Source organism: Opisthocomus hoazin, chromosome 6 (genome assembly GCF_030867145.1).
Source record: "Opisthocomus hoazin isolate bOpiHoa1 chromosome 6, bOpiHoa1.hap1, whole genome shotgun sequence".
Classification (NCBI taxonomy): Eukaryota; Metazoa; Chordata; class Aves; order Opisthocomiformes; family Opisthocomidae; genus Opisthocomus; species Opisthocomus hoazin.
In genome coordinates this window covers 42,967,709-42,986,173 of record NC_134419.1, presented here as the reverse complement: position 1 = coordinate 42,986,173, position 18,465 = coordinate 42,967,709, and the positions used below count along the sequence as shown (strand labels likewise).

The 18,465-nt window shown below is 37.4% G+C and overlaps 1 protein-coding gene across 20 annotated transcripts in view; it reads left to right on the top strand.

Annotated features, from left to right (window-relative positions):
- KCNMA1 (potassium calcium-activated channel subfamily M alpha 1) overlaps positions 1-18,465 on the top strand; it is a 510,287-nt gene that overhangs the window by 225,100 nt on the left and 266,722 nt on the right. For all 20 annotated transcript variants that reach the window (XM_075422929.1, XM_075422930.1, XM_075422928.1 and 17 more), the window contains one exon: positions 6,211-6,272. In XM_075422929.1, coding sequence (XP_075279044.1) covers positions 6,211-6,272 — 62 coding nt within the window. The remainder of the gene's footprint in view (positions 1-6,210; positions 6,273-18,465) is intronic.

The window sequence follows — 18,465 nt, the reverse complement described above, 5'->3', positions numbered from 1 at the left end:
ATGACAGAAAATTTCCCAGTTTCTTAGAATCCTTGTTTGAACTTTTCATTTGTTATTTATTGCTGATAGGAACAAGATGGAGGAACAAGAGAGCATTTCATCAGTGAGATCTTAAAAGACACATGAGCTTGCAAACCCGAATGAGGTAGAATGACCTTGTAAGAGGCCCTTGGAATTCACGCCCTCATAGAGTCGATGGTGGATATTTTGTATTTTTGCCTTCTTCGTTTTAGTTATTTATACATTGGCCTGGGAAGGACCAGGTAAAGAAGCAGAGGCAGAAAGACTGGAGAGTGGGCAACGTGTTTAAGCCCAGAGAGTCAGCATATGGCTCCATCCAGAGCACAGTACCAGGTCCTAGAATGCTGATTTTTAGAGCAAGAAACTATATTGCATTACAGTAAATAGCACTTATTTCATTTGTATTTATAGTAACCTAAGATATATTAATTGCTCAGCTGTTTATATCAGCTGCGTAATTTCTTACCACTTACAGATTTGCCTACGTGGAATGCTTGCTGAATTTTGTTGTTTGCATATAGGGTATCAGTTAATGAGACAGAAATTTAAGTAAGCCATTTTGGCTCTTCTGTGGTCTAGACTTGTTCAAATCTTACTTTTGTTAAACTGCAATAATTGCAGAGATGCTGGTGCATATCCTAGAATCTGCAAATTGATGCTGGGATTGCCAAGCAAGGATTAAGTAATTCCTACTTCTGAAATGTTAATTTTCATGCCTAACAAATCCAGACAAGTAAATTCTGTTTGTCCAAATGCAGGCAAGTAAATTCTGTTTGTCCATAAAAGAAATACAATGGATTTCCATTTTTATGGTTAAAGGAAGTTTGTTTTTTATATTTAAAGTATGTGAATTTTCATTCAAATTGGGTTGAAGCCTCAGGCTAGTGACATCTTATTAGTAAGAGTATTGCAAACTTTAGTGTTCCAAAATTAGTGAATCCTTGAGGATGTAGCTTTATGATCATAAGAAATTATTTTCATTCTTTTTAAGTAATTCGAAATATAAAAGCTAATAGAGCTTTATTTTAAAGCATTGTATGAAAACGCTCAGTAGCTTATTAACAGAATTTATTGTATGGATGTAGAAAGTAAAATTAAATGAAATTCTAAAAATACTAATAATGAACAACTTAATATACTCTAAGTGGTACAGTAAGCTAAAGGTTGAAAAAATTAACCTTAGAATAAGAAGAGTTTCAAGAAGACATTTCTGAAGAATACACAACAGATTGGTATTAGATAACAAAATACAGATTCTCTGGTGTCCTGAAGTGTTAGGGATTACAGGATTCCTGCAAGTTTTTTCTTTTCACTGTGTACTTCTTATTTTAATACTTAGTGTTGAGAGGAATGTAATAATAGACTATTCCTCTTTTATTTCCTGCTTTACCTCTTGAGTTCTGTACTATATTGTATTAGTGATGTTTGGATATTTCATTATTGTATAAGCAAGAATTTGCCTTTGAAACTTCAGTGAGTTCTGTTTTGTGTTCCACAGACCGTCCAGATGTTGCAGGGTAAAGAGAGATTGAAGTTCCTGTTCTAGAGTCCTTACATTACTCATGGTCGTGGATGTAGTAACTGTGGCCCTCCTCTCTAATGTGAACAGCCTTGCCATTTCCCCACGTTTCTTCAATAATGCTGGGACATCGCTTCAGTGCAGTTGTAGAGGAAACGGTGCCACTCACTGGGTTATCAGTATTGTCCGTTTCTTACATAGCCCTGGTCCTGGAAGGTGTGCTGAGCCCCTTTGCAGTTGTCACGGCTTAATTCTGATGGGATTTTCTCAATGCCTATACTTTCCCTGCAGTTTTATTATGTTGCTAAATCCTTCTTAAAATTTCCAGGGTGTGTGTGTCCCCTCTCCCCCTTTTTCTGTCCTTAGTGTGAATGCTTAAAGTTTGACTGCAACAGGGCAGTCAGAGCTCTTCTGGGGCAGCTTGCTAGCAGTGGAGAGCAAGCATTTTTACAGTTATCTTTAAGTGGATTTTATCTGCAGTTTCTCTGATTCCCGCCTCAAAAAGGCACTGTATGCTTTTGTTCAGCTCAGTGGCTGGATTTTTCTTTTCTTTTTTTTTTTTTTTTTTGAAAGATTTAAAGATACGCAGTGACTATTCCATGTTTTGCCTCCCTCCTTCCTTTAACTAGGTTGGTGGTTATTTTTAACTTTCTATTAAGTGCTTAGCCTAGCTGCTAGCATATAACTTCACATTTCTCAATCTTAAGCAAACAGTAAGTTATTATAGATTAAAAGATTCTTTCCTTCCAGACAGAGAGAAGTTATAGTAGGTGTGTGGCAGTCACATCAGTGGGCCAAATGCATTGGAATAATAAACAGAGCGAGTAAGCTTCTCCCCATGGCCTGGTTAAAAAAAAGGCAATCATTCACATACGTATACACTTTTTTTCCTCCCTTAGATACTAGTTGCTGTGAGTTTGGGTATCTGTCTGTCTATGTTCATACCTCTCTTCAAGCATAGGAAGTTTCTCAAAACAGGTGTTCTCTCCCATGACAATGTAGCGAAGACTCTAATCTGAATCTTGACCTAAACTCAGTTGTTGTCTCTCTGGCTCTGAATAATCAGGTTGCATTCAGCTTTGTTAGATGGGAATACAGCAAAAAAACTTGCATCCGAGACTATATCAAATGTGTTTATATAGCATGGGAGGGTATTAAATTTCTTTTTCTTTTTAATTTTAATGTAACTCTAACCTGATTGGCTCAGGCTCTGCTTTTTGTACACACTTGATGTGTGCAAGTTCAGCTCGATATGTCTGTCGCTTAGCAAAGGAAAAATGTGTTTCTCTGCTAGCAGGATAAAAATGGAGTTTAGGATTCTGTTCTCTTCTGATGCCTTTTCTGTGATTTTTGGGGATGTTATGAATTGTAAGGTTAGATATGTGTTTTGGGGCAATAGAACAGAAAACAAGCCTTGATTTTAAAATCATATGTATATTACAGTAGGGGAATAGTGTACTCTTGCATAAATACCTCACTGCTTGGTGTAGCGTGGGACTCTGGAGCTTCTGGCAAAATGTAAATATTTGCATTTTAGTGGCAGGTCTATGAGTTGCCATAAAACATATAAATTCTTTAAGTGTCTTGGAAGATCTTACCCAGAATCTACATAAGATTATTTAAGCAGCACAGTGATGATTGTTAAGGGATTGGATATAACTAAAATGCGAGGCTGGTATACAGTTATGCTGGTTTTGTTCTAGAGGACTCCTTTGGTTAGTAGGCAATGATGGAAGGTTCTGACCTAAAACTTGCTATGGGAAATAGAAAATAAAAGTCCAGCTTTACTTGTGTACTTTGCAAAACTTGAAAGAACGAGGAGAGTGTCATTAGAGTCCCAAACAGATTACAAGCTTAGTTTCTCAACTTTCATTTCCAGCATTAAATGGTCATTTTGGCATTCTTCAGCTCAAAACTTCTGCTATAGGGTGAATCTGTTGTTTCGATTGTAGGTGTTTTTTGGGTTGTTTTTGTTAGTTGGTGGAGTTGTTTGCTTTAGTGGTGTTTGTTTTTTTTTTTTTGCTTTGGTGTTTCTTTTTTTTTTATGGAGATGCTTGTATTTAATAGTGGCTTTGATGGTGTTATTAGTATATAAATGATTCCACATAAAGTCAGCTAAAACATGACCATTTGATTTCAAATCATGTAAGATTGAATACCTGTGTTTAAAACTGATTTGGGTCAAATGAAAATTTTCACCAAAAACGTAAGTGCTGTATTCCCAGAACTCTCAGCACCTTGGTTAACTCTGTTTTTAAAAATATATCTAAAGACTTCCCTTGAAATGTGTTGATAATAAGGAATTACAGAGGTGGACAACAAAGCAGGTTTGATTCAGTCCAAACTGTGTATGTGTGTGGCTTGGAATATTGCAAGGGGTGGGGTGGGATGTGCACAGTCAGTTTGATTCCAGTAACTTAATTCAGAGAAAAACAGCTCTTGGGATCACTGCTAATCATAACTGGGGGTATATTGCCAGGAGACAACCCACAAGTTCTGTTCACTATGTTAGTTGCTTAGAGATGGTGAGACTCTTACCAGTTCGTGTGGATTTAATAGCTCATTTCAACTTGCAATACCTGTACGCATCTGATCAATAATGTAGTTTAATGAAAGAAGATTCAGACTCTAGATGTTAACATTATATTAAACTTAGGTAGTAAAAATGTTATTTGAAGAGTTTTACGCTTCAGTCCTTGAATTTGACTGACACTGCTCACCGATTTGAATGATGTGTCAGATAAGACAACAGGTACTTGTACTCAGGCAAAATACTCTTTCTCAGACATTCACAAAGCAAAAACTTACGGTCAGCAAGATCTAAAAGGAATGAAAAATTAATTAAACTTCCAGTTGAAATTAATTTTTTAACAAGTTGCAGTAATTACATAATATTAAGAAATTAATGAGTTTCTTTTATTGGAAAATATATGCATATTTGATTTTGGCCCTGCAGAGCTTGAGTTTGGTTATATAATTGTAATTATACCTTGCTTCAGATACTACCATTACAGCGTTGAGTGATAGCAGAGTAGATCTTCTCCATTGTTGTTTCAGTAAGTCTATTTAGAATTACCACATTGCGTGTTCCCTTGCATTGCTTGCACTGTGATGGTCAGGTTCCTTCCCAATATGGCAGCTTCAGAAAAAGGTCTGAAGCCTGTATTGAAGAAAATTTTGTTTCGATGCTCATCTGTTGCTTTAACAGTTGAGACTGTCAACAGAAGTAGCAATAGTGGAGATAGTGTGCATTAGTTACGGTATTAATACAGATTAATAAATCTACTCAGAACTGAAGTGACACCCCTAGTTTATTTCGCATATGCAGTTGTTTATATAGCGTCTTAAATTTTAGCCACTTCTGATCTAAGAAGTGGTATTTCAACCGACAGTTTGAGGCACTGCATGTCCCCTTAGTTAGTACTCTGGTTTACCCAGTTCTCAGTGATCAGTTCTCTGGGTTTATTTTAAGGGCCGTTACTTCTAAGCAGCTACTTGAGATGTGCCTGCCAGAAGATGGACATTATGTTTTGATTCTGTAGACCAGCAGATCAGATGAGTTACAGGAGACATAACTTTCCATCTGTTTCCCATCCTCATCGCAGCAAACAGGAATCTTTTCTGATTTCTTCCAGAAGAATTGCACTCTAAGATACAAAAAATAGCTTATTGGCTTCATGCTTTCAGATTCAAAATTACTCAGTGGATGACATTGTTCAAGAGACAGAAACCTGGAGTAGGAATGTCTGAAATCTAAGTTGCAATGGGCACACAAACTGTTGCGTACTTCATGTTTCTTCAAGCCAAAATTTGAGCATGGAAATTTCTGTCGTGGTGTCCTGTGTAGATGCAGACCTGTTTTGGGTAGGATGTGAAACTAAGTCTTCCCGTTGGAGAATCTTGGGCAGCCAGCAGAACAGAGAATTGTACTGGCTTCATGTTCAGAAAGAAGAAATTAGAGACAGACAGAGATGTGATTAATCCACCTGCTGCTGCACTAGTCAGAAAAGCAAGTTCTACCTTGTTAATAAGGGCTGGATGCTCGACCTAACAAAATTATCTGTTTCAAAAACTTCATCAGATTTAAAGGGACAAGGTGCCTGGGGTATGCATTCACTGTATCAGGATGTGCTGCATCAAGCTGTTGTTTTAACCTGTTTGAAAGTTAACTATAGTCTCAATGGACAGGAATGCAAAGTAAATACGTATTTTTATATATTCTTACACTGCTCCTGTGGATTTCACAAGCACGTATATAAATGGAGATTCAGTCTAATCTGTCCTCGCTCTTGGTTTGCCTACCAATGAGCAGAACCTCACTGCAGCCCTGAAGGATAGGTCTGATAAAGCTGTAGTGTGATTTGAATGCTGTTGCTTGACAGTTGAAATTAAAGAATGTAGTTTAGCAGAGCTTAGGAGCCAGGACCTAACTGTATATTGGGTTTCCCTGAGCTGGGATACAACTTGGTTTTGTCTATTTTTCAATGCAAGAAAGCATTCTATGATAATACATAGTGTTGTAAATTCAAGTTTTCTAGGAAAATGACAGCAGAAATTAAAAAAAAAAATACTAGTTTATGATTTGTTTTCCTTGTTTTTTTTTTTGTGTAAAAGAATAAGTGTTTCACTTTAACACTGTTAAGTAATGACTCTTCTCTTTTCTCTTGTAGGTTGTCTTAGTCTTCGCTCTTAGTATTGGTGCTCTTGTAATATACTTCATAGATTCGTCAAAGTGAGTATTCTCGTACGTTTTCCTTTCCCTGCTTTCCTGCAGCAATTATACATCTTTAAATTGCTCCATTCATCTACTTCAAATCAGTGCTTGGTCTCATCGCCTGAATGCAAAGAACTTTGTGATAGTGCATGGGCTACCAAAATAACTCAAGAACGGGAAAAAGATCTTGTATAAACTAGACTGAACACAATCACATTGGATCTGTAGAATGAATAGAGAGAAAAACTACTTTTGTGTGTTGAGATTATGCATACTGTTGCAAAATTGTAGTTTTTATTTTCATTAGGCATATGTGGAATCTTTCAAATTCAAGATGAGAATAAGAAATATAAGGGAAGAGTGTATGCCAAAAAATTACAGTTTGCAGGAGCAAAAAAAGTGCCTTTGGAGACTGACAAGAACACTTCTGAAAAACTCTGAATGAATTAGTCAGTGTGAACGTTATACCTTGCATATCTCTTTGTATTTCCAGCTCCTGGGTTTGATAGATTTCTCCCAAGGTAAAGTGAGCAAAGCATCTCAGTGTTTTTTCGATTTTGGCCAGGCAATAGTAGATTTTGTCCTGACCTTTTGGGGTGTGTAATGGTTTGATACAAACCAGTATAAATAGGAATATATTCTCTTTGATATCATTCAGACTCCATCCTTGCTTTCATATTAAGCCGGACACTGTCAGTGGTGTAACAGGCAAATTGGTAGCCTAATGCAGAAGAAACCAATAAAAAGGGACTTAATAGAATATTATTCTGTTGAATCCAATTATTTTGGGAGGATGATATTCTGAAATATCAATAGCATTTCAAAGCTCTAGGACTACTGGTTTTCTCCAAACTAGTTTTAGGCTTGCCATTACTGCAACGGTGAAGATGGTATGGTGGAGCCACCTAGCTGCCTGTGGTTATGTTCTGAACCAATCCTTATGTGATGTGGAAAATCGGACATTTCGCTGTTGACACCTGTACGTACTGATATTTAGGTAGATGGTAGCACCAGCAAAAGGCATTCTTGAATATATGAATGTCAGCTCTGTATTCTGTGAGTTTCGAGCCATACTTTTGTAGCCTAGATAGCACAAATAGTCAAAAGTATCAGATAGAATAAAACCTGTTTCCACTTACATTTCAATTTCAGACCAACAAAATACAACTATTTGTTGGGGCATGTGTATTTTGTGAAACTATTAGATTATACAGTGATTTTTAGGCACTTCATGCTAGTAGCCTTTATTCAATTGTGTTCCTCGAGAACAGCAAAACTGATGACACTGGAGATGTCTCTGGGATGCTTAAGCTTTCTGTGGGCCACCTAATCCATGTACAACTACCAGCTTATGGGCTACTCTGTCGACGGGGATAGAAAAGTGTTTTAACTTCAGGTTTCTCTGGGTTTTTAGCGAACTTTTAATTTCCAGCTGCAGTTTAAATTCAACAGCCTCAAGTTAATATACTCTCCTTTATAATCTCCTTATCTCTTACTCTACTTTCTTCCCACATGTATGTCTTTGTCCCCCCCTTTTTTTTTTTGGTAAATACTCATTAGTAGTTTAATTCAGGTTAGAAACTCCCAGAATGTACCCCTGAAGTGAACCATTCTGCTTTATTCTGTATTAGCTGATCTGACATCCATTTCAGCAATGTAGAATTAAATGCAGTGAAATACCAGTCTATTTAAGATCCCCAAGTTCATGATTAGTAAAATTATTTCCATTTAGAATTTGTTTAAACAGGAAATAGTGAAGGTAGAGTGAGAGGAAGGCGTGTGATAGCTTCAACACAACTGGAACAGAGACTTCGGCTTGGGCAGGAGTAGGGGAGACAAGCAGGATCTAGTGTGCACACTGGACAGACAGTGACATATACCATTGCATGATGTCCCTGACAACACGTTCTGTAGCTGTTGTATTCTGCCTCTGCCATGGACACTTAGCTGTCATTTGATCTTACGCATAGAGTGACAAAAATCATGTCTTCAGTCCAAAGCTGAAGTGTAAGCATTTTTCTGAAACAACATAGCAGTGATCTATTCATCCAAAACTTTATCTGTCAGGAGTTTTGCAGACGCGATGGCAGGTATGTCCACGAAGGAATCCTACATGACTTTGTGCATAAGGGGCATCAAGAAAGGTGGGAATAACACCACCACTTTCTTGGATGGTGGAGGATGGGGGAAGAGTGGAAAGACCACTGAGTTCTGTCAGGCGAGGATGTGTGTCATTATTAGTTCTAGTGGGAGACACAGAGGAAGCCAATAAGGCTCATACTGAAGACAACTACCTGTTGCTCCCTCTGCTATATCCATGGTATAGGGAATGTGACTGGAGGCTGAATAAATGCCATCACAGCTGTGAGAGGGGTGTAAACTTAGAGCATTTCTATGCTACCAACCTCATCACGCTAGCAGGTGCTCTTCCAGACTACTACCGCATGAAGTGGTATGCCCAGTGCAATGCTATTTGGAGACATCTGAGGTCAGAAAATAGTGTAGCTTCATCAACAGAGTACCCTTCATACCAGTTAATCATACACCTCAGCAGAGCCAATTAAGCAGCTTTATGTTGCTATACAATATGTCGCTACTAATTCTGGTTCTGGCACAAACTTAGGGATCTCTGCACCATACTCCATTACAAAATACGGGCATGGCTGTGGGCCAGTATGACTACTTTAATCTGAAGTGACTTTTCTTAGTAAAAAGCAGTACTTAACTTGCCTTTTAAGAAAGGTTCTAAACAAAATCACAAAAATAATCATTCTTGATGGAAAGAATGAAGGTTATTAATTTTGAAAACCATAGGGGTTGTTCTAGTACCCTTCATTAAGATTATTTTATTGTTTATTCACTGCTTCTACGTTTTACAAGCCACCAACCTGAATCACTGTCTCCTGGTACCACAAGATGTATATAGAAAATTTTTCCTTGAAGTGGATATGTACTCTTTCAGTGATGCATGGTAGCAGCTAATGGAAGGTTTCAGTTCTTAAACTGGGAATTTATTTAGCAGAGAAATGACTATCTTGGCATCCCTGTCAATTAAATCCAGTCACATCCTGGCAGGAAATGTTTCACTTATTACTAAGGACTAGACTCCTTCCTTCCTGTATTTGTAGAATCTCATTCATAAAATACTGTTTTCTTGGACAATGATATTTTTGAATACTGGAAGTAGCAGTTGACATGAAACATTTGCCATAGAGATATTATATATATATGTGTGTCACCCAAGTAATTATTTGGGTAACAAATAATCAAATAATAACACTTGTTTTCAGACATTCGTTCACTTCAAAGTCTGTCTTTTAGTTTGAATAAAAGCAAAGCATTCAAAGAAAAAGTCATAAGCAGTTATTTAAAAGAGTTTTGATTAAGAAAGTGATCTACTTCAGTACAGAATAGCATCATATATCCTAATGATGGTTCTTTTACAATGCATGTTTCCTTTAAAATTGTTTGTCATTTAATTCTTCAAGGTAAGAAAATAATGGAATTTTCCTTCATTCCTAAGAGGAAAATCTGACTTGGTGTGTACTCTTTAGATGGTTCGCTAGAGTCTGCTGAATGTGCCGCAGTGGAACGGAGAGGCTGATGTCTGCCAGTGCTTTTTAATTTTCCATGATTTTTCTGTACATGGTTTTCACGATCTTCCTCCTTGCTGTGCCCACCTCTGTTTATTTTTCTGCATGTAAAAGGTGTTTTAGCAGATACATATAGAAGTACTTCTCTGAGTTTTATTTACATCAGCATTAAAGATTAAATGCTCATTTTCATTGCCATTTGACATCCTGACTTCTGCATATCGTACTGAATTAGTGACTCAAATAGAGTAGAAAATATTTGCTTGCCATGCTCATCTTTAGGCATGGTCAGTAAAAGCATTAGCAGAGAACTGAATTTTCAACTAAACTGGTAACTCGGGACTCACGTTTTCTATTTTTTGTAATGGCAGTAGCATGGAAACTGTTTAGGACGTGAATAGCCCTTTCTGTTCTGTTTCTGTTTTCAGAGGTGCAATGCAATGTAATATGCAACCGTAGATACGAGTTGTGCTTTTCGGGCTCAGAAATTTCATTTTTTTTGCCAAAGAACTTGCTTTCTAATGACCAGTTGTTACTGTCCTGTCTCTTGAATTTTACCTCATTTACTGATGTCAGTTCGCTAAAAACTGATATCCGTGTAGAATTAATAGAGCCCATCAGTGCCAAGGTGAAAACGTAAAAGCTCTCCCAGCTTGCTTTGTGTTCTACTCACACGTGTTTTTCAGATTAGTTTTTTGAGTTGCTTGTATTTTCAGAGGCGCCAGTGTAGTTATTCCTCAACGGCTACTTTTTTCCTATACTGTGTCATGTATTGTGCTTGATTAGAATTGTACGTAAAAGTGCCATCTGGCAATGAGTGTAAAACAGCTGGATCTAAGAATAACAGTGGCACTGGGGATAGGAAGATTTATACAAATATACACACAGACATATAGGCTGATGCTGAGCCCTGAGCTTGTGCTCAGCTGTTGCGTTCTTAATCAGACAGCTTTATTTCCTTTTCTATGTGGAAAATAAAAAAAGCTAAACTTGGAGACAACTCTACTTTTTTTTTATGTTCTATTTATCTTTGTATGTCTGAGATTTTTAGAAGTACGGTGCTCCTTTTGCATATTGACTGTATAAAATCCCGTTTGTCTAGATCTGATACCCAAGGAACCTGCATACTGCCCAAACGTAAAAGTTTGCCTGAAGTACACTATAAGGAAAATGCCCTTATTCTGATTCTTAGCTTGATTTCTAAACTAATTTTTTAAAATAAGCTTTGTGCTTTTGGCAAATATGTCTATTCTAGACCTGCCTTAAAGTTTCTCAGGTTGCTAAAACTATCAGAAAATACCTTGCATATCCTCCTCCTATCTGTACCCCTTGCATCAATGCCACAGCAGGAGAGAGAGTAAGAAGAGGTATTTTTAGCCACCACAAAGTAAGGTTTGACTGACACTGATCATCCTCGACTCTGTGGGAATGGGAGAGTTTGGCCCGTCTGGGATTGCATTAATTGTGAATTTATCTCTGAAGAGGACGGGATAATGCAATTCAAAACACAGTTTTAATTTATCAGATTCATTACCTTTACAGCTCTGTTGTAGGATGTGGTTCACAGAGGTAGTGTTCTTTGACAATAAACAACAAACTTAATTTCAAACATTAATCAAATAATTTTATAAGAAAGAAAAAAACATCTTTAATTGTTAAGCTCCATTGTCACATCCGCAGCTTAACTGTGGACATTCGGACTAGTGCATCATTATTCATTCTTTTGTCTGACTTTTATTATATATATGTATATAAAGTATCCACATAGATATTTGGCTGCAGAAAGATGCCGTCTCACTTAATGACACACTAATTGTATTCTTGTGTTCTGTTCTATACGTGGATGACTTTTAGAAAGGATTGCCATTCCCTCTTGGAATACAGTTTTCTTGAGCTTCATCTGTCTCCTCTGGTGCCTTTCAGTTCGGTTTTTTGGCCTTGACTTTATTATTTAGTGCAAAGCAAGAATTTGTTGCCTGCTTGCTTAGTAGCACTATTAGATGGAAACACAGATGTGAGAGACGCTATACTGAAAATTGCTTAACAAAACAGTGCAAAATGAGAAGTCTGGTTTCTTGTTTTGGAGGATTTACACTGTTTTTTGCCATTGTGTGGGAACAGATTAGGAAGGATGCACTGAAAATAAATATTTGAGGTATTTCCTGTCACAGCAAAAGGAGAAAAGTGTCATTAGCGAGCTCTCTTGGAATGTTTTACTAGCAAATTTTTTTTTTCTAAGTGGCATTTTATTTCAAGTCCATATGAACTCTGTTATTCTGTGGGAATATTTGAGGATAAGTTGTGATTGTGTACCACGTTTGGCTCTGCTGCTTGTTTGCTGCTGCTGCCGTTTTGTCTTGTGAAAGACATTTGATTTAGTGCAGAAAAATGTTCTATAGAAGTACTACAAACCTGGTGAGGGTTATTTATTTAAATCTATTACAGATACAGACTGTCACTGCACAAGAGGATTCATATCTTTGTTTAGGCTGTGTTACCCCTTTTACAGATATATCCGAGGTACGAAGATTAACTGAGTAGTTCACTAAGGCTCTGTAAACACTAAAAATCAAGTATTTTTAGATAGTAATCTCATATTTTCATTACAAAATCAGTCAGCTTTTCCACACCTCCTGGACTAATCTGCAGAACAGTCTGATAACTCTTTCTCAGTTTCATGGCTTTTAAGGGAAGAAGCAATTGAAATTTCAGTTGTAAATCAAGCAATTCAATGCTGCTGCATCTGAATTTCGAGTGAATCCTAGTGGCCTGATATACAAAAAAAAAACGGAGATGTGTCTGAGATGATCAGAAATACAATTCTTGGAGAAAGTTCAATGTTTTGATCTTTGATTTTGTTATTTCACAAAATATTCTAATAAATTTTATTATAAGCTTCAGGTTACAGTTTGATTCTTTCTTTTAAGCGTTGTGGATGTATTTTTCTTTTAAAACTGCAAGACACAGAAATGTAAAAGAACGCTGTTTTCTGCTCCAGTAAACAGTTTTGGAGCTGTGCTGTATCATTTTGCTAAGGACATCTCTTGTAGTTCGGGCTTCTATGCTCTTAAGTATTGCATTTACCAGTATTTTGAGTGCATACAGATTCTACATAGCATTTCAGTCTTTGTATCTGAGGAATTAAGTAAGTAGGGCTTAAATAACACTAAGCTTTGTGTCAACCCTTCCTACTTAGAGTGAAATTTACTCAATGCAAAAATATCTTAATTGTGTTTATAAAACTCTTCTTTGTCTTACTACACTCAGTAACCACACTATGCTCACTGGAGCATTCCTTCATACTTTAAATACACAGTAGAATTAATGTATACACACATGCTTTTTTTCATGATGCGTGAACAGAGATGAAGGAGCTGACTTTAAATTCTGGGATCTGGTTCAAGGAAATGCTGTTAGATTATATTTACCGTTGCTTAAATTGTGCTAAAATTACTATGGGCTGTATCTTGGCAAGTAGATTGAAACAGTATTATTCCCTCCATAATGAGAATTCGCGGGAAATAACGCAGTCTCATACAGACTATCCAAATCCCCCATGGTACCCTGCAGCCAGTTTACTTGTCAATTTTGATTTTTTGTTCTTTTTAATTTTGTTAATACTGCGGCAATTTTTGGCCAGTTCTGTGAGCTGATACATTTTGTCCCATGCTGAATTAAATGCAGTTGGATTTGTTCTCCCCACCTCTCCTTTACAAAAAGAGGGAAAAATAAAGAGTGAATTCCTAAAAACAACTCCTAGTTTTATTTACTGCTCAAAGGTCAAACGAAGTGATAGGTGTCGTTTTTTGATGTAAAGAAAATTTTGGTTAAGTATGTAAATGCATTTCTCTTGAGTCATTACTTCAAAGTCACTTGGTTTTTACTGTTATAACAAAAATATAACTTCAGCTCTTCCTACTGCTGATTCTCAGCAAATGACAAAATAAAAGTATGGTTTATAAAGACTGTCAGCACTCTTTAAACTGGTACAGCATTAGATAAGATTTTTCAGTCCTAAGTCAGGGTGTATTTTAACTTTACTATGTTTGTACCGGATAACTGAGTGCATGCCATTGTTGGTTTAATTGAAAAGCAATTTGCAGAGTTTTTGTGGCAATGAATGTTCATTTTCTTCATTGCTCTGCAGAGTTTTATAGGAAAATGTCCGTAGCTAAGATTCCCTGCTTTCATAATGGCATGCTACAATTGAAGCTGGTGGGCGGGCAATGCAGTGCACGGCCTCTGCAGGCAAGTGAGTGCCAGGAAGATGGAAGGTCTTTGTTGGGTACGGGTGGTGTTAGTGATGAGTGAAATCCAGCAACAACAGTGATGTGATTATTATAAACTAAAAACCAAAAGAAACAAGCCACAACGGGGCAGGGGGAACTGTCCTCCATGTGTTAGCATACACTTAGCTGTCTAGGACACAGGGTTAGGTATGATCGTATGTTTTCTAGGTTTTGCTGGTAAACATCCGTCCCTTGAGATACAGCAACCAGTCGTTATAAGTGTTCTCTTTCTTGAATTCTTAAAAAAAGTCAGATATAGTGAGGCATACCTGTAGAAATTAGATGAATGTTTTATGTGCTATCCATCTCTGAGCTCAATGTTTGCATTTGTTCTCTGACATGCTCGAGTTTGGTAAATTATATGCAGATAAAATTTGTAAAACACTATCTGAATAACTCTCCCAATCTGCTTAGGAGTTGTGGAAGACTGTAAAACTCCTTAATAAAGCTTTCTAGTATTCTTCAGCTAGATTATAATAATAAGTAAAGATAAATCCTCTATATGTGTTTATCATATTGATGGATAAACATTGGATTACAATGATTTTCACTACTTGTACATAATCACTGTGTAGGCAATATAGAAATATCCTGTTTTCTCTAGACAAAACAATGCAATGAAGTTTCTACTAATCGATGCCAGTAGATTGTGTTTGCTCCATTGTCAAAATTAATTGTTGCAAATGAATTAAATGAGGAATGCTGTGAATGAGTTTCAGATAAAATGGCAAAAAAAATTCCTTCAGTAAAGTAGGCAAATCAAGCTTTGGGGAAATTTTTGTTACTGTTTATACTCCTTGGTGTTACACAGAAACTCTTATTACTCATGATACACAACCTTGATGATGTGATAAATTGCATTGGGATAACTTTTCTGAAGTGTTAGGCCTTGTAAAACATTTCAGTAAGGTCAAAATTTCTGGAGAACATCTGAAAAAAGAGAAATTGATAAATTAATTTGTGGCATAAAACATGTCGCTTTTGTATATGCAGTTCTGGAAACAAGCCATTATCATCTTCTGTTTGGTTTGTTTTCAGTATTTTACTAAGCAGCTTATATTTCAACATGTAACTTTTATTTCAGCTGTCTTGATGCAGAATCTCTGATTTGTTGAGATTGGAAGGGACCTCAAGAGATTGTTTATCCAACCCTCTTGCTTCAAGCAGGATTACCTAGAACAGGTTGCTCAGGACTGTGTCCAGTAGGGTTTTGATATCTCCAAGGATGGAGATTGCACGGTCTCTCTGAGCAACCTGTTCTGGTGTCTGATCACCCTCACAGTCAAATGTGGGGTTTTTTTTTTCTTACGTTTAATTGACATCCATGTATTTTGGCTGATGTCATTTCCTCTTGTCCTGTCATTGGGTGTCACTGAAGAGTCTGCTCTGTTTTCTTATTCCGAAAGGAGGCTTCGTCAGGTATTGATACACATTGATAAGACTGTGTTGAGTCTTCTCTTTTCCAGACAAATCAGTCCCAGCTCTTGGCCCTCCTCATACGATGGTGCTCCAGTCCCTTAATCATCTTTGTGGCCCTTCACTGGTCTCACTCCTGTATGCCTGTGTCTCCATGCTGGAGACGCGTTTCCTAATGCAGCTGAGGATGCTGCTGACCACCTTCTCCAAGAGCACATTGCTGGCTCATATTCAGCTTGTATACCAGGACCCTCAGGTCCTTTTCTGCCAAGCTGCTCTCCAGCTGCAGCCAGTTGCATGTGAAGGAATCTCCGAAGTTCAAGCTTGTGTCGTTTTGTTATTCCAAAAATGTCAGCAATTTTAAATATCAAAACTTTATACATGCAGTGATATTTATTGACTTTATTTGTATGAAAATGTTGCCAGATAGGCCTCTATGTAAATATCTGTCACTTGAATTAATAGTGTTTATACCGAACATAGCAGGCTTAAGAGTTTGATCTTCAAGAAGCTAAGTCTTCATTTTTCATGAGCCAATTCTTATACGGTTTAAATTTTCAGCATTTCTTAGAATATTAGCTGGACAAATGAGAATATGGCATTTCAAGAATCAGATCCTTTTTTTAAGGGCTAGATGGAATTTGCTAAAGGTTTTTTGAAGCATTTTGCCATTAGTTTTTCCTTCTAGACAGATACTTGGTTTTATTATGGACAAAAATCTGTATCGCTGGTGTGTTTGCAGGAGTGCATGACACGTTGCTGTCTCTAGTTTATTTCTGCTGAGGATGAAGGGAGGAAATTCAGCTCTAAATGAAGTGTTGGCTAATTTGAATAGCCTGTTAGCTATATTAACAGAATAAGGCTTTTTCAAAGGACAGGATTTTACACTAAAAAGTGGCTTCATATTTTTTGTGGAGAGGAAAGGAAATATTTCACAGCAGTGAAATTTCTAGACTAACACCGGTAGAGTATCTTAAGTCTTGGTAAGGCCTCAGAGCATACTGCTTTTTCCACACCGTTTTATCAGAAATATGTAGACAAACTGACGAGAGTATGTGCAGAAAAACAGGAATGATGAAAAGTTTAGGAAAATTCTTGTGGTGGAGACGTTACAGGAATGAGGAGCGGTTGTTGGAGAAGGGTTTGTTCAGCCTGGGGGAGACAAAACCCCTCCGCCTTGTGATGTGAGGAGGACAGACACGACACCATTCCAATATCTAAATGGGAGGATAACCAATGGTCATCTCCATGGTGTCTGGGGAAACTACAAATTCTGTATAATTTACAACTTTGCAGAGTTAGTTTGGTTTTTAAGGAAGGTTTGATAGCTGTGACAGTGGTGAAATACTGGATAGCGTGAAATGGTTGTGGGATTTCCTTCAAAAGGACCTTTGAAGAAGATGGTATCGCAGTTGTGCGTATACTTGCTGATACTCTTGTTGGTAGGATGCTGGGTTGTCTGATTATTATGTCTTTGGTAATACGTGGCCTGGGACACTGAAAGGAAATGAAGACCACTTTGTTGCTCTGAGGATCTAAGCCTGCAGAGCAGCAAGGGTATATCTATAAGACTTCAATCTTACAAAAATATTTTTTTCTAAAAAATGGTCTTGATAAAAAGCTAACGTTAACGCCCTTATCTTTGATAACAGAGTTTATTATTTATGATAATAAACTCAGAGACTCTCAGAAGATTGAAATTGTATCCAAGCACAAGGAAGATGTATGATCCTTTCTGGCCCAGGGCAGGCTCTCTTTTCCTAGCGTGTGGCTGTGCAGTGTAAGGACACAATTGCTCAGATGAGTTTGGCCTTTTGTTGTAGCTGATCAGTGGGGAAACTTTGTTGTTAATCCAGAGGCTCTGTATAGGCACACAAGAATGCTTCTGAGGATTTGATGGAAAATGTTAGCATTTTATAGCTTGCCTGAAAATGAGTCACAAATCCAACAAGGATGTAGTACCAACAGGTAGAAAATAAATATTTTCCCCTTACTGTGTTGCAAGTCAGTTCTGTCATCTCCTGACAAATGGCATTCATGGCAAGAAGGTTTACATTGGTTCTGGAGCTGTTGTAAGAAGTAGATTTAAAAGCACAGGTTTGCACATCTACGTTATAATTGGTTTTGAGTCAAATTATTTTCTCTCTGCTGTGTTTAAGAAAAAAAAAAGATTGGTTTGGTTTTGTATGTTTTATGTAGGATACCTGAGCTCCTTAATGGGGTGGGAGGGAAGAGAGTGGCTTGACAAAGACTATAGGAGCTTGTTGTCTCACCTGGCAACTTTTCTCCAAGCAAGTGCCCATGGGTAAACGGCATTTGAACACCACTGACTGGTCTTCAGCACTTGGATGTGCCAAACTGCATCTTGCTTTCCCAATGAATTGCTTCTGGTTTTGCATACTGAGACATCAAAAGGCATTGAGTTACCCATCAGGCTGGAAAAGGACTGCAAACTGACAGCTGCTTCTACTTGATTCCTGGCAGTCTTCGTAGCTTCCTAGCTCTGTTTTGGGAAAGTTGTCTCCATTGGCTCGAGATTCCATTATTTTTTGTAGGGCGGGATCTCAAAGTTTGATTTGTGTAAGAGTAAGAAACCTGAAGGTTCAGAGCAGATGTCAGGCATTATCAGGCATGTCTAGAAAACCTAGGAATTCTAAAATGTGTTTTAAGTTGCGTAGTTTATCCTCTGCTGCCCTGCTTGCATAAATCTTGCATTAATTTTGATACTATACTCAATTCCTATCTCTGCATGAACTCGTAGGTCCATGAGGCCAGAGAAGCCAGAGCGGTGGAAGTACCTCTGTTATCTCAAAACCCCAGAACCAATGTGCATTTTTAATTTCTGTCCATGTCTGTTCATTTCTTTTCTGATCCAAGGCGGGGACTGGTGCTACTGCTACTATTTTCCTTGTC